Source organism: Paralichthys olivaceus, chromosome 2 (genome assembly GCF_024713975.1).
Source record: "Paralichthys olivaceus isolate ysfri-2021 chromosome 2, ASM2471397v2, whole genome shotgun sequence".
In the NCBI taxonomy this organism is placed as follows: Eukaryota; Metazoa; Chordata; class Actinopteri; order Pleuronectiformes; family Paralichthyidae; genus Paralichthys; species Paralichthys olivaceus.
This window is the reverse complement of record NC_091094.1, coordinates 5,738,083-5,764,329: the sequence shown is the minus strand read 5'-3', so window position 1 is coordinate 5,764,329 and position 26,247 is coordinate 5,738,083. Positions and strand designations below refer to the sequence as shown.

Below are 26,247 nucleotides of genomic sequence, written 5' to 3'. Positions count from 1 at the left end.
CGATGCATCAGATCTATTGAGATATTTTTTGAATATTCATCTATTTTGAGGGAACGTGTTGCAGTTTGGTCGGTTTATGACGAAGTATGATTTAAAAATATATATATTTCAGTTATTTTTGGGTGAGGGGGGCTGCTATCTGTTATCTGTGTAGGTGGCTATGGCTCAGTAGTTACAGCGGGTTGTCCACTACCACAACGTCATGGTTTGATTCCCAGCTCCTCCATTCCCTGTGCTGGCAGTGTGAGTGATAGGTCATAGAGAAAGTACTGCACACCGTGTGATTGTGTGTGTGACTGGTCATCAACACAAGAAACACACTATACAAATGGTACATTTACCATTTATATTCAGCCTCCCCTGTGACACACATGAAAACCACCCACTGATCGAACTACTTCATTTCATTCCCATCTCACAAACTATATAATGCACAAAAATAGAAAAATGGGGCGAGAAAAACAAGTTTCCCCGTCACGGATGATGACCTCCCATCAGCAACATGTCTACAGCCCCTTACTCAGAAAACCGTGCATGTCACGACATACATTATAGACTGACTGCTCTCCAAGGTTATGATAATACTTCTGTTTGACTCTGACGCTCGACTCCCGCTCTCCTCAAGCATCATCGCTGCCCTGTCTACAAAGGCTTCCCCTCTTCAGTAATTGCATTATCATCTCTCCATTTCTCAAGCAGTCTCTTTTCATCTGCAGCCCCGAAAGGCAGGGATGGGTGGAATAATCGATACCAACCTTTAAAATAGCCTGTGGAGATATGGAGGCAGGCATTTTGGATTTGAATTTGATTGATTTCGGACACTCTCGGAGATTGTTATCATCATAAAGGCAAAGTCATCTGCTACCTCGCAGACACACACACACACACTCACACACACACACACACACAAACAAAGGGCAGAAGACACAAATCCCAGGAGACTCAGTACAAAAAAATGTCAACCCCATTATTACTAACATTTAAAGCTGATATGTGGACCAGAGCTGGGCCTCACATCACTTCATAATTGCCTATGAATAGTGAGGCTGTTATTTTGATTCCAATGTCATCAAGTTTCTTTTTTCTATTCTCTCTCTCTCTCACACACACAAAGAGAGGAGATGACCTCATTAATCTTTAGTGCATCGTATAGACCTATCCTGTCATCCCCCTGACACTGTGGTTTGTGACACAGCTCCTGCTCATTAAATCATATGACAGGATGAGGTCAGCCGCGAGGTAAGGCTTCTCAAGCTGTGCGGCACCAGATAAAGCAGCATCTGTTTGAGAGCTCGACAACAAATGTACTGTTGGTGGCAGCGGAGGTGAGTCACGAGGTAATCCCCCGTTAGTGAGCGTTTGCCTTCAGAATCGAATGAAAGTCTCTGGTTTTGTCTCTCGGAGGTCACACCGCGGGGAGAGGCTCACTTCCACAGCTAGGTGTTTGGCACGTCACAGACCACAGCTTGCTGCCTTTTTAGGTCTTGTTACTCTGGGTTGCTGCTTGCATAACACTTATCATCCCCTCTTGTCAACCTGTGATTATTTTCACTCCACACTTGTGGGTGCTGTGTGGCCCAACATTGATTGCAAAAAATAATAGCACCCTGCAGGGAGCAGTGCGAGGCCTCTGTCTGAACCCTCGCTCGCCCGCACCACTGGAGTGTGTTCGAAGACAGTGGGATGTCTTGCAGAAAATTGCAAGAGGAAAAATAGGAGGCATAATGGCCTCAGGAATGGAGCCCACCATCAATAATGCAGAGGAAGCTGCAGTTAATGCCCCCTTTAATTCAACAGGTCTTCAGACACCGGGGCCAGTTTTTCTTCCTCGGTTGCAGATGCTCGATGAGAGGCAGCTACATCAGGCTTTATGGCTTTGTTTGCGGTTGCACTGCCAGGTCTTTCCACCCAACCTCAATCCCGATTGCCGAGCCATTAATGGGTTTTCATCAGGGGCTCGCCTTAATGGAGTTTCCAACTTCACAAACTCTCTCAGATACCAGTGGGGAGCTTTAACAACAGAAGAAGAAGTAATGTCCACACAAAACCATTCAGTATGAGCTCAGTTTAGTCTGGACTGTGAGAGAATGCTAGTGGTTGTGATCAACAAAAACAGACGATAGCAGTCAATCTTACTCTGCTAATATCATACATACAGGACATATGTTGTTTTACAGATCTTATCTAATGATCACAAGAGAATACATCTTCTGTCAAGGTGAGAATTGTTCATGTCAACCTAGCATGATATTTATTTAAAGTATATATAATCATAATCATAACAGTATACATAGTTCATATAGTCAATGAATCCATTTTTATTTGTATAGCCCATATTAACAAATTACTATTTGTCTCAAGGTGCAACATCATCTGCTCTGAACCCTAAACAAGAGTAAAACGACCGAAGAAATCTCCTGGGACGGACAGAACTACCATCATGATCCACTATCTTGCAAGAAACTGTTTGTGTCATCAAAATATTTTGCAGAGTAGATCTGACCATAGCATTTTTGTTTTGATCTGTCACAAAATGAAACATGGACTCCAAACATTATTTTTCTTTCTCTCTCGACTTCATGACTTCTCATCAGAGACCTTTTTAACTGGGACCACGCTTCACACACACACACACACACACACACACACACACACACACACACACACACACACACACACACACACACACACAGAGAGAGAGAGAGAGAGAGAGAGAGAGAGAGAGAGAGAGAGAGAGAGAGAGAAAGAGAAATCACAGAAACACATTATTGTGTCATTTCCTTGGATCCAGAGCAGACTGACTCAGCAGCAGAGTTGTGCCAAAATAAAGTTGATTCAACAAGTCTTTAAAAAGTCTCCAATTATTATTATTATTATTTTATACAAACACAGTGTAGATAGATAGATAGATAGATAGATAGATAGATAGATAGATAGATAGATAGATAGATAGATAGATAGATAGATAGATAGATAGATAGATAGATAGATAGATAAAGAGATAGATAGATAGATAAAGAGATAGATAGTAAAATTATGACTTGATTCTCGAAATGTCAGAATTTTGTCTTCTTCAATGTGGGCCTAGAGGTTTCTTTTTCCTAAATACAAGTTCATCTACATTATATACTTAAATGTACTATTGTCAGTAATGATCTTGATAATACGACTGTATGCTTCAAATACAAGTCATGATGGCACCTCCCTGTGGAGAGATGGCCGCACAGCATCTGGTGCAGCAGCAGCTCTGTCTCCAAACAGCGGATCTCAGACTCTTCTCCCCTGAGAACATCCGGTGAGTCCAACAGTCTCTTCACTTCTTGTTCTTCGAGACATTTGTTTGAGAAGATGTTTCACTAGTGAAGAAACCTTGTTTTTGTTTGTGTTTGTATTGTTTTGTATCTTAAAGAGAGTTCACTCAGCTCAAAGTCTGAGAATAGAAGGATTTAAACTGATTAGTTTGTTTGTTGTTCATCCCTGAAAGTGTTGTTGTGTTGTTAGTTGATCTCTGGACTCTCTATTGCATCATTCAGACTTTTTCTTTTCTCACTACTTTATATTATAATTCCGTGTGTTTACAGACAGATATGTTTGTTGAGTCAACATGAAAAGTTTCTCCATCGTTACACCAATGAAAAGGTGGAGCAACAAGCTACAGCCTCCCTGGCTTTGTCTTAGCGTTGTTGTCAAAGATTTACAACTTTATGATTTATGACATCCAAACCTTCTGTAATACATTTCCAGGAAAAAGAATCACTGATGAAATAACACCATTTAACTGTCAAATCAATAAATGCACTCAAGGAGTTTACAAATACTTCAGGCATCGTAAAATCCAGGCTGCAGCTCCAAAACACATGTTGGGGAAGGCTGAGCGCAAAGCCTCAGGTTGGCTCAATCTAATTTGGTTGCATTTTCTGCACCACTACAATATCAACTGTGACCAGTCCTCCATCTTCCTTATTTTGGTCTTGTGAGGAACCTTTATTATTTTTCTTTATTTTAAGATCATCAATTATTTGAAGTTCTGTAAGGCTACAGCCAACATTTGGTTTTGTGGAATTGGAGAAAGTTTTTACAGTTGCGATGTTCTTCAGTTCTTTGGGTTCGATGTTCTGGGTATGTGCTGCTTGATAAGAAAAGTGTATATAGGTCAATTTTATTTGTTGTTTTCATATTGAACAATCTTACAAAACAAGTGATTTTGATTTGGTTCAATAAACTCAGTGAAAATATTAAATACATATTCACATAGAGTATTTAAATGTTAGGCTATTTCATACTTCTTACAGTGTGTTTGTGTTACAAGTATTTTGTCAAACACTGTAAAGGCAGGAGCTCTAGAGGGATTTTTTGTTTTTTTCAAAGGTCCAGTGTGTAGAATTTTGTGATATCTAGTGTTGAAATTGCATGTTGCAGCTGAACACCGCTCAACTCACCCTCTATTTCCAAACATGAAAAATAATCTGTGGTAGCCTTCAGTTGTCATAAAAACTCAAAAGGTGTTTAGTTTGTCCAGTCTGGACTAATGTAAACAACATGGCGGCCTCCGTAGAGAGGGTCCCCTCGATGTAAATATAAAGTATTTAAATATAAAGGGTCTTTTCTGGGGTAAAGAAAACTACAATTCGTACAATTTAGATGAAATAAACCAGTAACAACATCATGACAATTATTCTACATTAAATTTCTGCCAATAGATCCCTTTCCCCTAAATCTTACACACTGGACCTTTAAATCACAGCACATCCTGAAATCCTGGGTTTTCATCTACTACAGAATTTACGGTACAGTGCAGGTGGCGTCTTGACGTCACAGGGGGGTCAGTGACGCAGCACGCAGCAACGGTCTCAGTGGGTGTCCATTGTTTGAGGGCTTCAGTCAGAGGAAGGTGAGGAAACCGAACTCGAACAGCTCAGACCGGTGTCACATCATGTCATTTACTTTGTGGTGTTCACAGCAGAGTTCGATCAGGTTCACTCGGATGTGATTCACCTGGAAGAATAAAGAAATACTGTCCGTAAGACGCCGAGCTAACGACCCAGCTAGCATGCTAAGGTTAGCATACAGGATACATGATTTCATCAGTTGAGTCAGTTTGAGTTCGTTGATTGTGTTTTTATTAATTCGTTTAAATCAGAAACGTCTCAAACACTGTGGGTGTTTGTCGAGTTGTGAAATCGCTTCGTGTAGTTTTCTATCGTTTGGCAGGTGGCCGCTAGCTGCTAGCTCTGCCTGCTAGCTCTCTCTCTGTGTGTGTGTGTGTGTGTGTGTTGTTGTTGTAGCAGAGTTGAACTGTCAGAACAAAGACATCAAAGACAAAGAAATGTCTCTGTCAGGTGTTCCGCTGCTCGTGTCCGTCAGCAGAGTCATTGTTCGACCAGCTCGGGTCCAGAGGCTCAGTGTTGAATGTCCGAGCTGCTGATTCCTGCTGTGTGACATGGAGGCTAACAGACAGTTAGCCGTTGTTAGCTGGTGTTGTGTAAACAAGATAGAAGCAGGTAAAGCGAGGAGCTGGATAAAAACAACAACAAGCACCTGTGGACACGGTGCGTGTCATCTGCAGTTAAAGTTAAAACACGTTTGAACTCAGTCGAAGCTGGTGAACAACTCATCGATCTACTTGTTAGATTAGATTTATGAAATGTCGCGACACTGAGCCAACTCTTACAACTGACTGTGATTTCTCACATGTACGTTCCTCCCGCTGTCTGGTCTGTCTACTGCCCCACTATTTTATTATATTGTATAATCACGTTTTTACAGTTTGCTCTGTTGGAAAATAAATGGCAGGCTGTGACTCTTTAAATCAGTTCCTTTTCACAAGATGCTTTTCCATCACTTATTTTTAATAAAGATGGCAACTTTTAATTATCTGGTACGTGTTCACTGTATGCACTTGTTAGCCGCACTTGTTTTTGCTGCTTTGTGAATGTTGTGGTTTGAAACTCTTCTCATAATAATCCATGTTGTAAATATTGTAATTCTGTTGATGTGTTCAGCTACACGTGACATCTGTTGGATTTCTGTCAGTCCTGGGAGAGGGATCACTCACACGTGGCTCTGTCTGAGGTTTCTACGTGTTTTAAAGTTTTTCTTTTCTCTGGTTGAGGGTTAAGCACAGAGGATGTTGCACCTTGTTAAACCCTATGAGACAAATTGTGATTTGTGAATATGGGCTCTATAAATAAAATTGATTTATAACGCGTTAAAACATTTTTGATCAATTACGTGTTACAGCCTCCTCGCTGTGCACACACATCGCATAAGCATTCCATCACTTTTGTTATATTGCGATGGATGAAAACACTGTGATAATAATGGATGTAATCTTGTTGCCCTAGATAGACATAGCTAACACCAATGCTGTCCTGCAATAACTTCTCCCTTCATGAAGGTTGTCATGTACAGTTTTTGTTCAGAGGTGTTTATTCGATGTTTGATCATTTTAGAGGCTGTAGGTTGTGGTGCTGTTGGACTGTGTTGGATTTCTTTTATTTTGTGTATTCTAACTTTGGCAGTAGCTTCAAATTTGCAGTAACACAACACTATGTAAAAAAAGAACACACATTTACAATTAAAAGTTAGAACAAGAACTTGTAAGAAAACTATTTTGAAATCTGATCAACAACTGCCCTGGTGTATCAGTCATATTTACACCAGTCACTTGAAGTGTTACAGATCTGATCACGTGTTCTCTCAGGCAGGATGTTGAGGCTTCGCTGTAAGACCAAAAATGGGAGCCACATCATGCAGGGCTTAACTCACCAGTCCTGCGTCCAGGAGCTGAAGAGTAAGGTGGAGGAGCTCACTGGGATCCCCTGTGACGTGCAGAAAATTATGGTTGGTTACCCACCATCCAGCCTTGATCTCCGAAACGGAGATGCTCACCTCAAGGACTACCCCATCAAATCAGGTATGCTGACAAACATGAAAAATAGATCATATGGACCAACCCCACACCATTTATTCTAGATATGGTTCAATTATTTAATTCAATTACACGTTTTAATGTCTTTTTCCAGGACAAATTGTGAGTTTAATGACTGAAATCACGTTTTGTGGAGATTTTAGAAGAAAGTTGCAATGGTGGCAGAAAAATCCTCTCTTCAGAACTGATTTTAACGTGTCCCAATTTTATGTTTTAATCTTTAGTTTGTCTTATAGTTGTTCTTTTTAATCATTTGTAAAATGTCTTTGAGTTTCCTTGAAAAGCACTATACAAATGAGATTTTTAATATGTAAATAGTTATAAACACGGTCATGCTTGTCAACCAGTGTGTGAGCAGCCTGAGGTGTGTTGTGTCCCTGATGTGTTGTCATCGTCTACAGGAGACACACTCATTGTTGAGGAAGAAAAAAACAAGCCAAAGCCTCAGGATCATCCCACTGTGACTAAAGTGCCGCGTCTGGAAGCCTCACCCGTGCTGGCACGTCGAGTGGTCCCAGCCGACAACTCCTGCCTCTTCACCAGTGTGTATTATGTGGTGGAAGGAGGTGTATATGACCCTGCGTGTGCTCCTGAGATGCGGGGCCTCATCGCCCAGATCGTGTCCAGTGACCCTGCAGCGTACTGTGAAGCGGTGCTGGGAAAGACCAACGAGGAGTACTGCACCTGGATAAGACGCGACGATACCTGGGGAGGAGCCATCGAGGTGTCCATCCTGTCCAAGTTTTACCAGTGTGAGATCTGCGTGGTGGACACTCAGACAGTCCGAGTGGATCGATTCGGGGAGGATGCCGGCTACCACAAACGCGTGCTGCTCATCTACGACGGCATCCATTACGACCCGCTGCAGAAAGAAACCCCCGGCTCCGACGTCCCACCCCAGACTATCTTCTCCACCACGGACGACGTAATTCTGGCCCAGGCCCTTGAGCTGGCAGACGAGGCTCGGCGCAAGCGGCAGTTCACAGACGTAAACCGCTTTGCGCTGCGCTGCATGGTGTGCCAGACTGGCCTGGTGGGACAAAAGGAAGCTCGTGAGCATGCCAAGGAAACAGGCCACACCAACTTTGGGGAAGTTTGAATTTTGTTTCTTCTTTTTTTTTCCCCTCTCACAAATAGAACCACCACCAAACCCGTGCCCCATGTCTGGCAACTGTGTCAGTCTGTGTCTGTCTGCTTGTGTGATCCTCTACCTCACATTGCCCAGTGACATCTACGGAGAATCTGCAGACACTGTGTTTCAGCCTCTAACCTGTTCAGTATTATACTTATTAACTGGCGTCAGTTCTCAAAGTCAGAAACACTACTGCAGTGCTCCAGTGTCAATAAACCATCACACTAATCTGTTGGAGATGGTTCTCAAATCGATGTAACTGGGTCCAGGGAAATATGCAAACAATTCTTAGGATTTGATTTAATCCGTTTAGATCACTCGATGGTTGTATTGAAACAGTTAAATGTGACCGAATTTAAACAGTTTAAAACAACAGCTGAGAATTATTTGTACTATGATGTGATCCTACTCACTGTTGTCTTAATCGCAGAACACTATGTTTGACTGTTATACATTGTTGGTTATGTAGCATTTTATTTCCCTTGTTAAACCTAAGCTGGAGTCATGGCCACACTTATTTGTGCTATTTGTAACATCACATTGAATTTGACTGAGCAGCAGCCAGTGAACTTGAAAAGTCATGATCCAAAGTTTACTAGTTTTCGGGGACTTTTTTTTTTAAGTTGCAACAACATTTGTAAGTGAACTTGTTTTAAATGAAATAAAAGAATTCAAAGAGGATGGTGCTGCAAACAAAACGTTTTACAAACTCTGTAGGGTTTTGCTTTTCTCCATTGGTACGGCAGATTCTTTTCTGGAGTGTAGATTTTTTAAATTGTGTGATTTTTCATGCTGTAAGAACTGATCCTTTTAGACAGTTTTTTGTTTTATAAACCTGCCTATTTTTGAGAAATACAAAAGCTGTGCAGTGTATTTCAGAACACATTTATGGTGAGAGGGTGGTGTATTTTATAAACCTATGAAAATATGAAATGAGTGTGTAACTGCATGGTGCGCAGGTGCTCTTTGGAAGTTTCCATTCCCTGAGTTGTGAGTCGTTTTCCTGACTTTGGTGTCTTTGAAGACAGAATGTGAAAAACATGGAAGCATTTAAACTAAATGTGTATTTATGCATTTAAACAATTTCCAATGTTACTCCGATGTGACAGGCATATTAATCCTTGTAAACGTTTGCAGGTCATCACAGACTGTAAAGGCTAAAAAGAGAGATGGACAAAATTAGCATTTGAGAAGTTCAACATTAGAAGCTACTATTTAGAGTTAATTGTAAAATGTTAATTGGTTAATGAGTGATCTCGGATTTTCGCTCACTTTTCGTGTTCTGACTTTAGATGCTGTCACGTGAATACATTTTTCAGATTATTCCGACACCACATGAAGGCACAATGACGCTGTGTGGGAGAAATCCTACTCAATTGTGCATTTACTGTTCACGTACTGTCCGCACATTACTTCCTCATCAACATCAATTAAACCTTTTCAGCTATTCCATCTCACGTTTGCAGCCTGAGAACAACTTGAGGGTGTTTGAGAACTGCGAGTAAAGATTTTGGTTTGATTTTGTAGCTTTTCTTAAAATTCTCACGCTGTTCCACTGGATGTTTTTGCAGAACTAAACAAAAATGTTCTCAGCTAAAGTCAGGCATGATCTCCGCTTATTCCTTTTACCAGCTGCCTGTAAGGATGAAGCACGCTCTTATTTATGTCAAACATCAGGTCAGAAACGTTTTATTGGTGTAGGATCTTTGTGGGATTTCTTTTTTCTTAACGCTCAGTTTATTATGCACAACCAGTATTTCTATGCCACATATCTATGATATTGATACTGAGTTGTTGCAGAAAATGGTTTTTGACAAGGACTGGATTTTATTTTGTAATTTTTTCTTGTTTTTACTCATGACACATGAACTAAAGGCAAAAATGTTAATTATTTCTTTGTTTGAATGTGAATTATAATTTTTTTTCTCCCATCTGTTACCTTAGTTTCTTTTATTTCTGCAGTAGTAACGGATTAATCAGCTTGTTTTCAAGTGAAACTATGAAATGACTGTTGTCTTTTGTCATAACCAAGTTCTCATGAATGTTGCACACAAAGCACTACAGAACAACTGGAGTTACTTGATTTTTGTCAGTGTTGTGTCACAATTAAAACTTATAGCCGATTGTGTTGTGTACAACTCTTTTTTTATTAAGCTGTTAAAACCATGTTTTACTTTACTATGTTATAGAAAACTAAGGTTAAAGGCCAGAATCCAAAACCAACAATTCATTTTTGTACGTGTAGATCCAAATAGAAGAACGTGTGTGTGTGTGTGTGTGTGTGTGTGTATATATAACCATCTCTATTTATAACTCAGATTGACGATCAACCCCAGTTGATCCTGTGCCATCGTAGTGGGATTAAACTACCTACATGTTATTTTAGGAACATCTACTTTTTCCTAATAGGATCTAAGATTTGTTCACTCACTGACTGACTGGAGCAGCTCCCACTGCTACTATAAAGTTAGCTTGAAGTTTATTTCTAATGTTTGAAATGTTTTTAAGCTACATACTGGCTCAATTTGACACTTTAATGGGATGAAGCATTCATGAATGTTAAACTCTGTGACCATCTGTACTGTCCGCCATGAAAACCACAATGTTTTCTGCAGTATATAAAGACTGACATACAAATACTTAAAAAATATAATCAATAACTTTCATCAGAAGAAAGGTAAAATAACTGCTTTTTATAAATTACTTATTTTGTACTTACTCCATAGTAATTATTGTGGTAAAAGTATATGTTGTCTTTGTTGTATACAAAGAATACGTATGAGTAACTAACAGAAAAACAAATACTGACAGAGTAACGATTATTATGATCATAAATTATTGATTGATAATTGAGTAACCACACTGAGACTTTACTGTCACTCTCACTCAGCAGAGATTAACAGATTATTAACAAGTGTGGCTGCCATGACGACGGGGGCTTGTGCGTCTTAGGGGAAATGCTGCTCTGTGAGTGGCTGAGAGCTCAGTGTCCTTCATGCAGGTATCTGCTGCCTCTTCACTCACACGGGAGACAACAGAGGAAGGGACTCATGCACGAGAGGCAAACAGCCAGGTACGTTTCACACACTAACTATTAGAGCTTTAGTTAAACTGTAATATTTAGCTTTAGTATCAAGAAGATTAGTGAATTATTTTCTTCTGAAAAGGATGTTGGATAAAGGTGATTTAATAAAATGAGATTAAAATAATAATTACACGAATTCATATTTGTGTGTACTGTCATTATGGCAAATGAATTCTAGTCACATTATGACTTAGAATAGTTTCAGGACAAAATGTATTTACTATTATTATTACACAAAGTGTTTTAAAGTTAAAAATGAAGAATTGAAAGTAAGTAAATAAAATAAAATTAGAAGATTAAGGTTGAAATAGAATAATAATATAACAATATATAATATAACAATGTCACACATGAGAAACAAGTAAAATACAGATACAATACAACACACTCAATGATTATGTAATGTGTGTATATATACACACACATCTTTGGATCTGTGGGTGTTTGGTATTTTTGTGTTAATACTTTCATTGGGGCAGATCATATTTTAAAATTTGGAAAAATTGTTTGAAATAATAACATAATTTCAAATGATAATGATTTAAATGACAAATCATTTCTTCTGAATAAGCAGAGTGTTGAAGACTATGAACTTACTGAACTTCGATGGTTTCACCTGATCTCAAACATCACAAAGGACAATAAAACATTCCACACTTGCTCTTTTTTAACCTCAATCAAAACTCTTCCATTGGGTCACATGTTGTGTTCCACAAAGTCTGACATGAGAAATCTGACTCAGACACATTTAATAGTTGAGAAAATAATAGATAACATATGTAAGGAAGATATTTTGCAAACAGTTAGGAATCATCTCCAGGCGGCAGCAGCTGGTTATCTGTGTGTAGTCGAGCCAGCTTGTGTCGGCTTAAAAAACACAATAAACCTTATCGGCAAGTTTCCATAGATCAGATTCATGTCCTGATCTGCATGTGGCAAGACACACAAGGACGTACACAGAAGGGCCTATTGATAAGGAGCTCTAAAGTTTGACAGGGTCGATGACCAGGGAACAGTGAGTGCTACTGTTCCTCAGCAGTTTCCTCTCAGGTGTTGAAATTTATCCCAAAGTGATTTTTTCTTTCTAGAGAATCTCACTGAAGCTCTTTATACCAAGTCTCCAGCTCCTTTTTTTACAAAACCCAGTGAAAAGGTCAAATGTGTTTATTCTCTAAAATGTGTTTTTGGCTCAAATGGCTGTAAAACAAATGTGATTTTAATTTATAATCGCCATTTACAATAAATACACAACCTGACCAAGTGTGTACACTATGGTATCTACATTTAACTAACCTCCAAATCCTGGTGTTACCGTTGCCGCTCCTACAACTGAATTAACACTGTCCAACGTGGACAAACTGGATATCAAATAGCTTTCAGGAGATCATTTCTGTGGCCCTCCGCTCCTCTGAAACTGATCCGGTAGAGGAAGATTAGGAGTGGCATGTGTCCTGTAATCTGAGTCACATGCAGCGAGAGGACGAGTTAGATATCTGTCAGAAACAGGACTAATGATGCACGGTCATTCTCTCAGGCTGCACAGGATGTTACATGGTGATGAGAGGTCGGAGTGAGCGACTGAGCCATTTAGAAATCTACATAATAATCTTATAATCATACATTACTTGTCTAAGCAATCACAAAACCCAGTGAAGTAGTTTTACTTAACGAATAAACATTATTTATCCTTTGTGATAAATGAACCTTTGTTCCCAACGATATGAGTAAAGAGAGACTGGTAAAAGCTTTAAATTCATTTCTAAAGACTTACATTTTTACCCAAAAGTAACATTACACTGACTCAACCTTTAATTTATTGTTTTTCCCCTTAGAAATTACGTTTTAATTACCTGATCATGTTGTTTTGAAAAGTTATTTTGGGAGCTTCATCGTCTCAGCTGTTAAAACAAAAGTTAACAGGTGATGTTATCTATGTTTTTAGAGTTAAGGTTGAGGTAATTCTAACCTTAACCCAAACATAACCCTGACAACTCTACACAATAGTTGCTTTTTGCCTGACCCTACCAAACCCGATGTAAGTCTACCACACACACACACACACACACACACACACACACACACACACACACACACACACACACACACACACACACACACACACACACACACACACACACACACACACACACACACAGCTAACCAGTGTCTGTGCACATTGAACTGTCCGATGTCCAGCGGCAGCTTCTTGTAGAGTGATAAACTTGGGCAGAGTTCACACTGTCTGTTTTATGATCAGTTTCCATTTCACATTAATTATTAAAAATGTTACAAAAGATAAGGTTAGAACAAAGGAGATAACGCGAAAGCACTTCAAGAGAAAGACCTCTGTGGTGCTTCAGGAATATAAAAGCCAGATAGATAAAAAACAACACATTTAAAATTGTCTGTCTGGAAGCGTGTACATCCAAACACTACAACATGATCAACATGGATTTGGGGGCGTGATGCTGATATAAAGGAGTAAAAACATCCCAATACTGAACCAGAACTTGAATTAAGAAAATTATTAATAATAATAAATGTAAAGAAGTGCTTTTCTTATTAACAACATTGACATTAAATAATAATAATAATACTAAAATTGATCAAAATGATGGAATGATACATTAAATGTAATCATCCTTTGAATTACTTTTCACTCGTATAAGACTGAAATTTAACGCCCCATTATTCTTTTCACAGAGTGAAACGCGGCGATCTGTGCCACTAACCTTGAACCAGTAGTATACTACCATGCCTAAGAGTGATACCTGGCCAGGTGGCATTGGATTGGAGACGATGAGCGGCATGGACTCTGCTGGCAGCTGTGACAGCGTCGTCAGTGCCAATTCTGGCTTTGTAAGTTCCTGACCTTCCCTTCTTCAATCTGAGAATGGAAATAGTTGTCTTCCCTCGGGAAGGGTTTAAAACATTTTCACACGAGAGTAAAGTCAACTCTGTTTATAAGAGTTTGTCTGATTTCCTTCCTGTGTTACAGAGCGATGATAGTCTGGAGCACCTGTCTGCTGAAGAGAAGGCCTGCCTCATGTTTTTGGAGGAGACAATTGAGTCTTTGGACACTGAGGAGGATAGTGGATTGTCCAATGACGAGCCCGACCAGATGCCCAGTCCTGGTAATCTCGCTATCAAACTGGCTGACCTGTCAGCCTCCATGAGCAAAAGCAAGCTGAACGGTGAGTTAATCTCTGGAGACAGATGCAGAACTAGCAAGACATCAGTCAGTGATATGTCTGAACAGCATTGCAGTGTGTTTCCAGTGACAAACATGTGCTTGTGTGACTCAGATTTACAGAAACATCCCTCCAGAGAATACATCAAGGAGAACGCTGACACGAAACCCCTGCAGAGTCACCTGGTTCCTACACCTCTTGTTATGGCAGGCGGCACTCTCTGTTCTGTATCCAGCACCAAACCAGGGGTTCCTCCAGATGAAAACCTCTCCAAGCCTCAGATCGCACCTCCAAGCAACAAATCTCATCAAAAACCCAACCAGAAACCTGTTGTTCACTTTGAGGTTAATGTTGTGATACCTCCTCCCACGAAACCCAAGGAAAACTCTGTCAGGACGGCTGAGGGTCCTTTACCGAGAGGACCTCTGTCGTACGATGCGCTTGTTTATCTGCAAAGGAGTGCCTCCACAAAGAAGACCCCTCTATGCCCCACAGTTGATCACACTATAGAATCGGACAAGCATCCTCCCGCCTTGATGGAAGGCCCAAAGTTCGGAAACATGCCGAGATCTGACCAATCCCACCGAGAGTTTTCCAAGCCGAATTCAATTCCTCCAGTTGTGCCGCCTAAACCCAAAAATATTCCTGCCGGCATTTTTGCAAAAACACAGAATGGAGCTTCGACAATCCCAAACTCTTCTGACAGTATCAAGCATGCGAAAGATGCCCAGGTGGTGAGACAGAAGGCTTTGCAGAAGCTCGGCCTCCTGAACGATGAAGAACAAGAAAATGAGACACTTGCTCCACTACCTCCCCCCAAATCTCACCCCTTTTTGGACCCAACACCTAAAAGATTTACAAATGCACCAAGAAGCCCATCGTTCTCTTATTCTCAAGTGCCCAAGAACAAGCCTCTGCAGAGCAGCGCCAGTTTCCATCACCACTCGAGATCTGACCATCAGTCTGCATCTGCATCACATCCAGTTCAGCCCAAAGTATTAAAGACAGATGTTCTGGAGGACCAGCGGAAAGGTGGGAACTTTCCTGAACGGGGACACATCACAGGGGCTGAGCCAGTGAAGACCACCTCTGCAGCTCGGCCTCAAAAACCCTCTAACTCTGTTGGATATTCTGTAATGGTGGTGCCGGGGATGGGAGCCGATCGGAGAGAAGCACTCAGAAAACTCGGACTGCTTAAACACTGAAAACAGGTGGGCGGGAGAAGTGTGACTGTGTAGATGCAGTGGAGAGTTCAGAGAACCATCAGCTTACTGAGAGTTAGAGCATTAAGAGGGAACTTGGCACTCGACACTTTTGGCAAACTAACGCATGAGGATGAAGAGGAAGAATTTAAAAGGGAAGACCAGGACTTTCAACCTAGGTTGAACTTGCTTACCTGAGGGAAGTTTCTTTTCTTTTTTTCCTATAACAAATTGCAGTTGGTCACAACAAGATCTCAAACGAGCCCAAAGAGTTCATATGAAACTAGAATAGAGCGTACCTACACTAAGGCTATAAAACTGGTTCTATAGTTTTTGATTACTCCTGCTAATAGACAAAGAAACTAAAAGTACATACCTCTGCAACTGTCCCCTTAAATCCAATCAAGCTGCACCAAAGAGCAGAAATGTAAAGATATCAGTTCCCTTAATATGCTTGTTTTTAATCAAGATCATTGAATTATTCCCTGGAAAACCAAGAAAATCTCTCGATGTTTAAATGTTTATGGGTTCTTTCTTGTCCCTTTGTTTCACCAAGTTTCATGGAAATCTGTTGAGTGTTATTTGCATAATTGTCTTGGGGAAAAAAAAAACCCAAAGCAACAAAAACACCCAACGGATACGTTTAAAAACACATTAAAACAAAATCTCTTTGTCGAGGTCAAAAAGTTTAAACATCAATATAGTCTTCACCCTCATATCTCCAAATCCCATGCAGCACTGGGTTGCTGAATGTTAGTAGTTGTCCATACACTAGCATGCACCCCAGGTTTATATGAGATTATTTGTTTTATTATAAATTATATTACAATGAGCCTTGATGTGCACAAACATCCCACTTAAAATGGTGTTGAAAACCAATCCATGGTTTTCTATTAATCTTGCTCCATCCTCAGACTGTACATAAAATGCTGCTCCACTCTACTGAAGCTTAAAGGAGACACCGACCAAAATAAAAGAGATTTTTTTTACATATATTGCCGATCGTTCCAGCTCACAGATGTGCCTTTAAGTGGATCATTGACAACATGTCTTGGACCAGAGCTTTAAAGAAGCAGATGTGTGTTTGCAGTTTATTATTATCAGAGAGCAAAACTTTGAAAGTGTTGTGGGTTGATTTTTTTATTGTTTTTTTTTAAACTACAGTAGCTATAAGCATTACATGATGATTGAGATCTGATGTAACAGTAGTTGACAGATTTGTTTATAGTATAATTTCAAAGTGTATTTAGATATCGTCACAAATAGTTTGACAAACTGTTCATGTCACTCCCTTGAGGTGAAAATGACAATGTGGTTATTTGTGATAAATTCATCCCTGAAAATAAAGATAAATCTTCATCTTCATACTCAGAACACACGTGTATCATGCTGCCTTTTGGTTTGTAACTGGTGCAACAGCTCGTAAAAATAACGGTTCAATGGACATCGCTGTGTTACGTCACCAACATACTTATCTAGTTGTTAAGTTGTTAATCTGACTCAATAGCTACAATAATTGATCATCAGAGAAAAATCTCAATGTGTCTTCTACCCAAACAGAGCTGGTGAAATATTTGTTATGAATCTGCCCTTTTGCTTTAATGCACCACATGTTTCATACAATTAAAGTAATTAGAACAATGCCATAGAGTTAAAATGTGCTTTCTTTATTCTCCATTTTTCATTTTAGCCAATGTTTCCCATATGTTTTTTTTGTGTCTGTTCTGTTTTTAATCGGTTTGCTGTGTTTTAGTTTGTGTGTGTTCACATATTGCCCATGTAGTGGGGACCTAAGTCTGTCAACACAGTCACATTATGGGGACTTACAGAGTGACTCTACCTCTGTGCTTCACCCAGCTCTCCACTTACAGAAGGACCATCACTCATACCACACTACTCATCTTACACAGCGCTCCGGCTACGAGACAGTCTGCTCAGCTGTTCCTCCATTATCCGATTATCTTCAGCCACACCTCCCTGTGAACTGTCCTCTCTTTGTTTTCTTGATGTCCCTCGCATGTTAGACTTTTTAATTCCTGCCAATGATTTATTTGAACGGCCGGGCATTTTGTTACGCAACAGCCTCCGGAGCCTGAGCTAAATTAGTGTGCGGTTAATAATCGTGAGAGACAATTACAGTGGCCCTCTGTTGTTTTATCTTCTCGATGAGGCAAGCACCTCACATGATGGGCCTGTATCTGTTGTGTCTGCACAGACAAACAAAGGGTGTCGAGTTGTGAAACTGACACGAGTCAAATAATATTAAACAATGGATAAAGAAATCAGGCCAGAGCCCAAATAAGAAATATGATACTGCAGAAAGAACAGAGTTTCTTAGACGTAAAACTACAACCACAGTGTTTGTTGCATCATTTGCCAAATAAATCTGTACAAACGTTCCATATATTATCCAAGGATTTGTATTTGGCTCGAGCACAGATCAACAACTCTCTTGTCTTTATCAAGAAACAGTAATACAACACCTCAATCCACAACGCTGACCCCAGAGGTCACATGTAACTTGAGATAACTGTCTACTATCTGTCAGCGCTGCTGCCATGACAACAGCCCCCTGACCCATTTGTTCCAACGGAGTCACTATTTACTCCAACACCACAAACAGGTCAGACCTTCTTACTGGTGACAACACTGCAAACAAGTCCAGCTTTGTGAAGTGGAAACATTGATTTATTCGATCTACTCAGCAGCAGGTGAACGTTACAACAGTTGGAGTATACGAAAGTTTTGAAGTACAGTGCAAAAATTCAAGGGTAGAATCATAATGAAGGTAACTGATCCCAATAACATTCAAACTGTGATTTAAAACACATGACATCACTCTGTGTCAACTAAAAGTGCCTGATGTATACATTTCTGGTTATGTGTAGTTATCAAAAGTATTTGATCATCTACAATATACTGTATGTAACCAATCACATTGTATTCAATATTTTTAAGGTTCAGTGTGTAGGATTTAGTGGCATCTAGTGGCAAAGTTGTATATTGTGTTCAACTGAATACCCTTCCCCTCCTGTGGAGGAGAAGTAGAGTCTGAAAACTAACAGACCCTGACAGGCATTTGGTTTCGTGTGTTAGAACATTGACCCGAGCCCAATGTTTTCCCTGATTACAGGCACGTACAGCGAAAAAATCCGGTACACAGCCCAGCCAACGTGATACAAATATGCAAATGCAGCAGCGAGGGAGCAAATTAAACCTTCGATGGCAAAGGAAATCCACAACGTGGCTTCGTGTGGAGTTCAACTTTGGTGAGCTTTGACCTGAGAAATTCTCCTGCATTTGCATATTTGTGACCGTTACCTTCCTGCAAGTGAAAAATACAAGAAAGACCCTCTGATGGGCCAGTGTTTGGATGTGTCTGTTCTGGGCAACTGTAAAAAACATGGTGCTGCAACATGTTGGACCAAGTGGAAGAGGACCCGTCCCTGATATAAAGGGCTTGTTTTAAGTGAACAGAAACTGTGATTATACTTCAATAAAAACATAAATATTAGCATTACACTTCCTCTACAGCCTACACACTGGACCTTTAAACAAAAAACACATTGAGGCGTGTTAGAGAAGGTAGGACATGAGAGTTCACACACAGTCTTTTTAAATCGCCTCATTATGAGATCTGCTTTTTTTGCGCTTCCCCTTACCATTGGACACGGGGGCACCCAGCGACTCCAGGCGGAAGGGTCGAGGCATGACGGAGTCAGAGCTGACAGGTGAGCTCACAGCAGAACTGCTCAGTGATAGGTGGGCTGCTCCGTTGACAAGAGGAGGAGAGTGGATGGCTGTAGCAGAAGATATCAACATATCAGGGAAAATGTAAACATTGTCATAGCTTTTGACATTTTTATTATTTTGTCACTATAATTTCTTCAGTGTGTCTCATTTAACCCCCCCCCCCCCCCCCAAAGGAATGACACTTCCAAATGTAAAAGACCAGAAAGAGAAAGAGACATTTAGACTCTATTCTAATTGAACTGAAAGGTTCTTAGACAATTCACTACAATCAGTGGACAAGTCTCCAGGTCCTGCTCTTACCGTGTCCCTTGGTAGTGTCCCCCCCCAGCAGTTGACTGGTCCTCTTCGACTTGAAGTAGCTGCTGGCGATGTTCTCACTGTCACTGCGGTCCAGCATTTCCTTATACCTGTCCTCTTCCACCTGCTGAAATCACAGAGGGGTGAGGCTGCATCAGTGTTTCAGTGTGAGGGAGTAAAACATGATGCATGACACATAAACACACCAAACATGGTTCTCCACCATCAGCAGCTGAGCCTCTTCTGGTTGATGGTTTTGTATGCACGGCTGTTAAAGAGAAACAGAACTGGATAAGATTTACGAGGAAGAATTTGAAAAACACATTTAGGATTAAGCTAAAACCTGATACGTTTCTAATTCCCCCGTTCTTATGTTGCACCTGAAGGCAGCGTTGTTTTCTGCACCATCACATCCGGCAGCCTCCAAGTGACACTGTCCTCGTCCCACACTGCTTCTTTCTTCAGGCGGTCCAGGTTGCTGTAGTTGCAGTCGCGGCGCACCAGGGGTACCATGCGCTCCAGCAGGCTGTTCAGCAGTTGGCCCTCCTTCTCCAGCCGGCGGATGGTTGCCAGGTAGTCGTTCCGCTCCACTTCAAACTCTGCCTGCAGGTCACGGATCTCCAGTTTGGCTGCTTTCAGCTGTCACAGCAGGTTAATGTGTCTTTATGGTTGAAGGGTAGTGCATAAAATTAATCAGTTAGTGTGAACCGAGGTTTTATAAACTACACTGCAGCCAGCCACCAGGTGGCAATCAAGACACTGAGCTGTCATGTCGGCCATCTTTAAATACAGTCTCTATCTACCTCTTAAAGAGACAAGGGTTTATAATTTTCTACATCGTGAAAGTTGATAAAATGCTTTTACTTTCAAGATCAGAGAAAATTGCTTTAACAATTTTGGCCCAATTCCAACTGATTTCCTTCTCTGAGAGGCTTGAAAATGATGCATGAGTCTGGGTTAATAAGACATTCATGAAGTATAGTCTCAGCTATAAAACAAAATAAATTCAATTGAATAATTTTCCGTTGGCCACGTTCCTGCTCCAAACCAACAGTTGTGACCCACCTTTCCCTGCACCTTGACCAGGATTTGACTTTTGGCATGGACTTCCTCCTGGATAGAGTTGTAGACATTCAGCAGCACATTTTCACTCTCCTCACTGTTCTCCGACAGCGCTCGGATGAGCTGCACTTTTCTCTGGTCGGCGAGATTCTTCCTCTGCCGGTGTCTCTGCTGCAGCTCTTTGTTCCTGGCCTGCTCTCCTCCCACAACCTGCTGTTCCAGCTGCTGCAGCCTGTGGGAGAGACAGAGGTGAATGGAAGTGATGTGGAGCAATAGGAATAATAGCATCATCGTGTCTTAGAACATGAGGCAGTGGAAGCTGCTTAATGTCCTGGTATCTGGTGTATATTCATAGAGTCATAATATGTCGGGTAATGTTCCATATCCAATGTGCAAGGTTAAAAAGAAATCATCAGGTAGGGCTGGTAAGTTCCTCTTCGTTTAGCCTTCGATAGTCATTGATAAATAAAGTTGTCTTTCCAGGATTATGAACCCCAGCTTACATCAACACTTATCATAAATTACAACTGTAATTTTGTATTAACACATGAGGCCTCAAACCTTTCCAGGACATGTTTCTGGTCCAGAGGTTCTGCTGTGGCGACGTCCTCTGAGTCACTGAGCCCGTCTCCACCTGAACCTATTTGGACCTCATCTTCAGCACAAGGAGCAGGAGGCTGATTCACCAACACAAGGAAGTTACATCCAATGAGTTTGTAATAAAATAATTTACTTTCAGGTCAGAGATCATTTGACATACGTGTTTCAGGTAGTGTTGGATACCTGATTATTTTGGGATAATAAATAATAATGGTGTAGAAGGACTGTACCTTGGACTTAGAAGTTTCTCCCGGTGCACTGAGACACAAGGTGTCATTTTTAAGGCAGAGCTCCTCTTGTGTCATACAGCTCGAGCTCACTGATGCTGGGAAACAAAATCAAAATGATAAAATTGCTAATTGTCAGTGTTTGTTCTGAGGATTTGACAGAACAATGAGCCCTGTAACTGAAAAACTCATTAATGATCTATTTACCTGTGTCTCTGTGATGGCCAGAGGATTTCCTGTTAACATTCTTTGGGACAGTGCTCCCCCTGCTGGCTCGGGCCTTCTCCAGATTGGACACTTTGGATTCATAAGAGGAACGCAGTGCAGCAATGTCCTCCTGCAGCTTTGCCTTGGACTCCTGCTCTGCATTGTACTCGGCCCGCAACTTGGCCAGCCTCTCCTCATACTCCTGCAGAGAGAAAGAGAGAGAGCAAGCAGAACACAGAGCCATAAATCACTTCATCTCTACAATGCATGTGGAGAAGTGAAGTGATATATTGGTGTGGGAACAGCCTGGAGTTGCCTCTTTAATCTTCTCCTTCTCTGCTTCTGTGGTATTTGACTCTGGCCTTGAAGGAAGATCAGGGGATGTTTGAGACAACTGACCAGCCAACAGAGCTGCATGATGAGGACCAATGATAAATCAATAAAAAAAAGGAAATAATAGTCAGACATCTGTCAATAATTAGAAATATTAGTAATATTTTAATTAAAAAAAGTTTATATTTCCCTTATAACTAAAATACGTCACTTACTGGAAAGGTTAGCCATGCCCAGCTGGCCTGAGATGAGGGCCCGCAGCGTCTTGATCTCTTCCTGATACTCTCTGAGCAGAGCATCCTTGGGGTCTTCGTTGATCCGCGGCCTGTTCTGGATGCTCTTGGCTCGGTTGGCGTAGCGCAGCGTGCTCAGGGTCTCCTCGTAGTTATTGTCAGCCGGGGAGAGACAAGCGATCATCAAGGTGCGCGTGTTTCCTCCCAGAGAGTCCTGCAGAAGCCTCGTCAGCTTGGAGTCCCGGTAGGGGATGTATCTGGAGCGTCCGTCCACCAGGGCTGAGATGACGTTACCCAGGGCCGAGAGGGAGAGGTTGATCTTGGTTGCCTCACGCAGTCGTTCGCCAGTGGCACCGGTTTTGGACTGACGCTCACTTCCTGCCAGGTCAACAAGGTTGAGTTTACCTGCTCGGAGGTGGTCCTGCCCTGCTGCATCTGAGGATGTGAGGGACAAAGAGAAGGTAAAGAAACTACTTGACAGTGTATACCTGCATCAAATAAAACAATAAAACCCACTCAGTTACAAACACGGGTAAAGACAATACTTAGAACATGTGGCACTGAAGCTCTGAGCAACATGCCAGTGTTTAAATACATTTATTTACTCTTTTGTATTTGCTAATTGACATCTCTCTTTAAAATACTCAGTTATTCGGTGCTCTATAAATTGGTCGTATTGCGCAACACTATTAGTAGTAAAGCTTTCCCTTATACTCTTTACACTTGGTCTAAAATTAGCTTTATCTTTCCCTTCACCTTTCTACCCCATGTGTTCAGTTTTATGCACCAAAACACAAAATTCCAAGTATGTGAAAATCTACTTGAACATAATATAATAAATAAAGTAAAATACAAAGTTGTTGTTTTTTTACAAACATGTCAGCGACATGGAAAAATAATTTTACACATTCTTAGGTTTTTTTGTCATCGTACACACATTTATGTTTGATATAGAAGAAGTGGTTAAACCTGAAACAAGATTAATGGCAAACTAATGTCAGCAATAAGAGGTTGATGTTATCAGGAGGTGGAATTTTTGTTTAACTTGAAAACTGAGCTGCCGCTGATTAGACATAATGGTATCACACCTCTACGAGCACAGGCTAATGCAAATAGAAACTTCTTTATCATACATAAAAACAAAGTATTGTATGTGTGTGTGTGTGTGTGTGTGTTCACCAGTGTTGCAGATCTCTAAGTGGATGGTGAAGATGGAGTGGGAGCGGGAGGAGTCTTTATTCATCAGCGTGTAGCCCACCGCCCGGTTCCTCCAGCCCTGCTCTATGATTCTCTCACACTCACCCACATTGTGCACGGTGTGCATGGAGAGGTCACGCACGTACACCCCACGCTCTGGGTGCTCTTTCAGCTAAGCAATCATCAACCACACAAAAAAAACCCACAATCAAAATCTGTCACCCTGTTCACCTTCACCTGCAAGAATCCATATCATTACTGTTCTTTAAAATCGCCATGGCAACTAAGCGCTGTGTTTACTGTCAGGACAGTCAGAGAAAAAAGTTTCACAATCGTTGTGTTTAACAAAGAACAATAATAGTTTTGTCTTCTAATGTTACACAATGTTGTGAACGGTGATTTAACAGACTCACCTCCAGTCTCTGTTTGGTGTCGCTTCCCAAAAGGTCTCTGATTTCCTCATTGTAAATCTCCAAGTATGACGCCCTCACCAGGAACTTTGTATTTTCTGCACACTAGCTTGCACATAAAAATACATGATTATGATTAGTCTTTCTGAGAATGCAAAGTTTAGACAATTATGGTCGATTAAGACAAATTCAGACACACGCTAAAAGGTCTTGGAATTCATAAAATGGATCTGTGGACGTGTCAGGGACTGAAATCTTGAAGGACGGAGTTTTTTGTGGAGATGGATGAACACTGGATGCATCAGGGGGACCAGGCTGATGAGCCGTACAGAACGGTGACAGTTGTATTGCCATCAGCAAATCTGAGCTGTTAGCTCATCTCGCCAAATCATTGTTGTGTCTTCTTTGTCTGTCTCAAAGACGTCAGAGATTTCATGTACCCTCCTCCAGTTGTCATCTGTCTGACTTACTAACTCAACCTTGGGTCTTACAAATACTGCAATAGAGGAACGTTTGGATAATTTCAAATCTCAGCATATTTTCTATCATGCTGGGTTAGAAAGGTCCCCCCCGAAAATAAGCCAGTGAATACTTAGTGAAATAGAATAAAACTAAGTTAATAAAATACATCTAAACTATAAGAAATGTCCATAACAGTGCCTACCTGAATACTCTCAAAGATGTGTTCAAACGCCCTCGGGATGACTCCCTTCTGGGCTGCAGGCTCAGACACCCCCTGCATTGTGTAGGACTTTCCGCTTCCAGTTTGTCCATAGGCAAAGATTGTGCCATTGTATCCTTCAGTGACTCCCTGTAAAAAAAAAAGAAAACCATTATTGGTCATCAGTGACGTTTTGCATCTGGCTTTTTCTATGAGCAGCAACACTTAGATAATTTAAAATATAATTAATTCCACAAGATGTTGTTTTTAAATGTGCACAAATAGGATGTCCGGCTGGTCTGTACCAAATGTCTGTCCCTGTCAATCCAGAGCCACATCCGGTGCAAAGTGTTGGTTGTGTCTGTTGATGTTTTTCCACCCCCACCTTCATACACCCCCACCACATATTCACCTACCCACACACATACAGTACATACCTAACTACTCAAGTACCGACACACGTAACACTTATTCACCTCTCTACCCACCCACGCACACAGGTGACCTTCACAGGTGACCGACAGCAGACTGCTGAGTAAATAATGAGGTCCGCCATCCGTGGCAATAAGAAACAGGTCACTGATGTTGTTCTGACGGTGTCCAGTGTCTGTGGAGCTGCACACATCTGCACACACTGTCCCTCTGTGTTCACACCGACAGCAACAGACGGACTCACCTCCACCAAAGCGTAGGCGATCTCGTTGTACACCTCCTCGGTGGTTTGATCGGTGAAGTAGGTCCCATCGAAGGTGAACTGCTTGGGAGGCTCATCCGCCGCCCCGGGCTTCTCTATGAAACACTGGCAGCGCCGCAGGTCCATGGTCAGCACCATGTTGGAGCCCAGGGCCTTCTCCCTGTCGTTCAGGGGCCTGCACCTGACCACCACCTTCACCGACTCCGACCCCATCACTCACCAACAGGAAGAAGAAGAAGAAGAAGAAGAAGAAGCTACCTTCAGAAGTGAGCTAGCACACAGACATCTCAAGAGCCGGTGGCTGGAGAACATCGAGTGACAAGAAGTGATCCAAAAACAGCTCAAGGAGAGAAACTAGGCTGAACGGAGTTACTTCTAGTTGGTGGAGTCACTTCAGGAGACGCCGCAGATTCTCCTCCATCGTCTCAGCTCCTCTCCGCGCAGAGTCTCCACGTTGCCTAGCGACCACAAACCACAGCTGAGCGAGGGGCGGCCATCTTGGTGAGGTCGAGGCTTGCATGCTAACAGTGAGTGTGTTGTACTTCTGTAAAGATATTTCACGTCGTTCTTCCGGCTGATTCATCCTGTCGTTGATTTTTTTTTTACAGGGTTAAAATGTTTTTAGACTAAGTTGATAAAGTTGGAGATGATCAAGCGACCCCATGCTACGCTGCAGAAAAGTCTTTCGGGTGACGTTTCGCCATGAAGCGTCACAAATGACTGTTTAAGACACCGATTGAAACCAAGGATTGTCAGTGTAATGTGGAAAAGACTTACTATAAATATCTTACCTTCACTGTCATACGGCTGCTTACACAGGAACAAAACATCACAGATTATTTTACAATAACCACCATTCCAACGCAAACCTAGTTTTATATCGTGACATCTTGGTTTATACGCTCTGCTGAAAAACCCCCTGATCTAACATCAGGACACAAGATTCCAGTTAACCACTTAAAACTACCAGTAAAACAGACATGCCAACACATTAGACTGACAAATATTAAAAACACATTCATGGCCATGATA

At 41.3% G+C, this 26,247-nt stretch overlaps 3 protein-coding genes across 10 annotated transcripts; 2 read left to right on the top strand and 1 right to left on the bottom strand.

The window, feature by feature from the left end:
- Positions 1-4,770: 4,770 nt before the first annotated feature.
- Positions 4,771-10,187, top strand: yod1 (YOD1 deubiquitinase). Of its 5 annotated transcripts, none has more exons than XM_020096862.2 (3): positions 4,771-4,891; positions 6,704-6,916; positions 7,333-10,187. In XM_020096862.2, exons 2-3 carry the CDS (start codon positions 6,709-6,711, stop codon positions 8,028-8,030), a joined length of 906 nt encoding a protein of 301 aa, XP_019952421.1. In that variant the 5' UTR covers positions 4,771-4,891; positions 6,704-6,708; the 3' UTR covers positions 8,031-10,187. The 5 variants fall into 5 exon arrangements, with proteins under 5 accessions (XP_019952421.1, XP_019952423.1, XP_069388765.1 ...); XM_020096864.2 differs by having other exon boundaries at positions 4,812-4,891; positions 6,708-6,916; XM_069532664.1 differs by having other exon boundaries at positions 4,838-5,549.
- A 586-nt stretch (positions 10,188-10,773) lies between these two features.
- On the top strand, positions 10,774-17,182 carry LOC109635549 (specifically androgen-regulated gene protein). The gene is made up of 4 exons (XM_069532628.1): positions 10,774-11,136; positions 13,852-14,007; positions 14,147-14,342; positions 14,454-17,182. Exons 2-4 carry the CDS (start codon positions 13,903-13,905, stop codon positions 15,542-15,544), a joined length of 1,392 nt encoding a protein of 463 aa, XP_069388729.1. The 5' UTR covers positions 10,774-11,136; positions 13,852-13,902; the 3' UTR covers positions 15,545-17,182.
- A 1,025-nt stretch (positions 17,183-18,207) lies between these two features.
- Positions 18,208-25,679, bottom strand: kif17 (kinesin family member 17). 4 transcript variants are annotated; one of them, XM_069532539.1, is made up of 14 exons: positions 25,198-25,677; positions 24,525-24,671; positions 23,864-23,965; positions 23,433-23,622; positions 22,236-22,688; positions 22,004-22,098; positions 21,688-21,889; positions 21,484-21,578; positions 21,215-21,330; positions 20,657-20,885; positions 19,972-20,230; positions 19,798-19,859; positions 19,595-19,715; positions 18,208-19,341 (listed from the first exon to the last, which is right to left on the bottom strand). In XM_069532539.1, exons 1-14 carry the CDS (start codon positions 25,426-25,428, stop codon positions 19,157-19,159), a joined length of 2,487 nt encoding a protein of 828 aa, XP_069388640.1. In that variant the 5' UTR covers positions 25,429-25,677; the 3' UTR covers positions 18,208-19,156. The 4 variants fall into 4 exon arrangements, 3 of the variants coding, with proteins under 3 accessions (XP_069388640.1, XP_069388635.1, XP_069388645.1); XM_069532534.1 differs by having other exon boundaries at positions 19,595-19,718; positions 25,198-25,676; XM_069532544.1 differs by lacking the exon at positions 25,198-25,677 and adding an exon at positions 25,027-25,146 and having other exon boundaries at positions 19,595-19,718.
- Between the last annotated feature and the right edge of the window lie 568 nt (positions 25,680-26,247).

Coding starts and splice junctions, on each gene's coding strand:
- LOC109635549 (XM_069532628.1), top strand. CDS start 13,903: ATGCCTAAGAGTGATACCTGGCCAGGTGGCATTGGATTGGAGACGATG. Junction 14,008..14,146: donor TCAGTGCCAATTCTGGCTTT/GTAAGTTCCTGA, acceptor CCTGTGTTACAG/AGCGATGATAGTCTGGAGCA. Junction 14,343..14,453: donor GAGCAAAAGCAAGCTGAACG/GTGAGTTAATCT, acceptor TGTGTGACTCAG/ATTTACAGAAACATCCCTCC.
- yod1 (XM_069532664.1), top strand. CDS start 5,441: ATGGAGGCTAACAGACAGTTAGCCGTTGTTAGCTGGTGTTGTGTAAAC. Junction 5,550..6,703: donor AACAAGCACCTGTGGACACG/GTGCGTGTCATC, acceptor GTGTTCTCTCAG/GCAGGATGTTGAGGCTTCGC. Junction 6,917..7,332: donor GGACTACCCCATCAAATCAG/GTATGCTGACAA, acceptor CATCGTCTACAG/GAGACACACTCATTGTTGAG.
- kif17 (XM_069532534.1), bottom strand. CDS start 25,428: ATGGGGTCGGAGTCGGTGAAGGTGGTGGTCAGGTGCAGGCCCCTGAAC. Junction 22,689..23,432: donor CTTAGAGATCTGCAACACTG/GTGAACACACAC, acceptor TCACATCCTCAG/ATGCAGCAGGGCAGGACCAC. Junction 21,890..22,003: donor AGAAGGAGAAGATTAAAGAG/GCAACTCCAGGC, acceptor TTCTCTCTGCAG/GAGTATGAGGAGAGGCTGGC.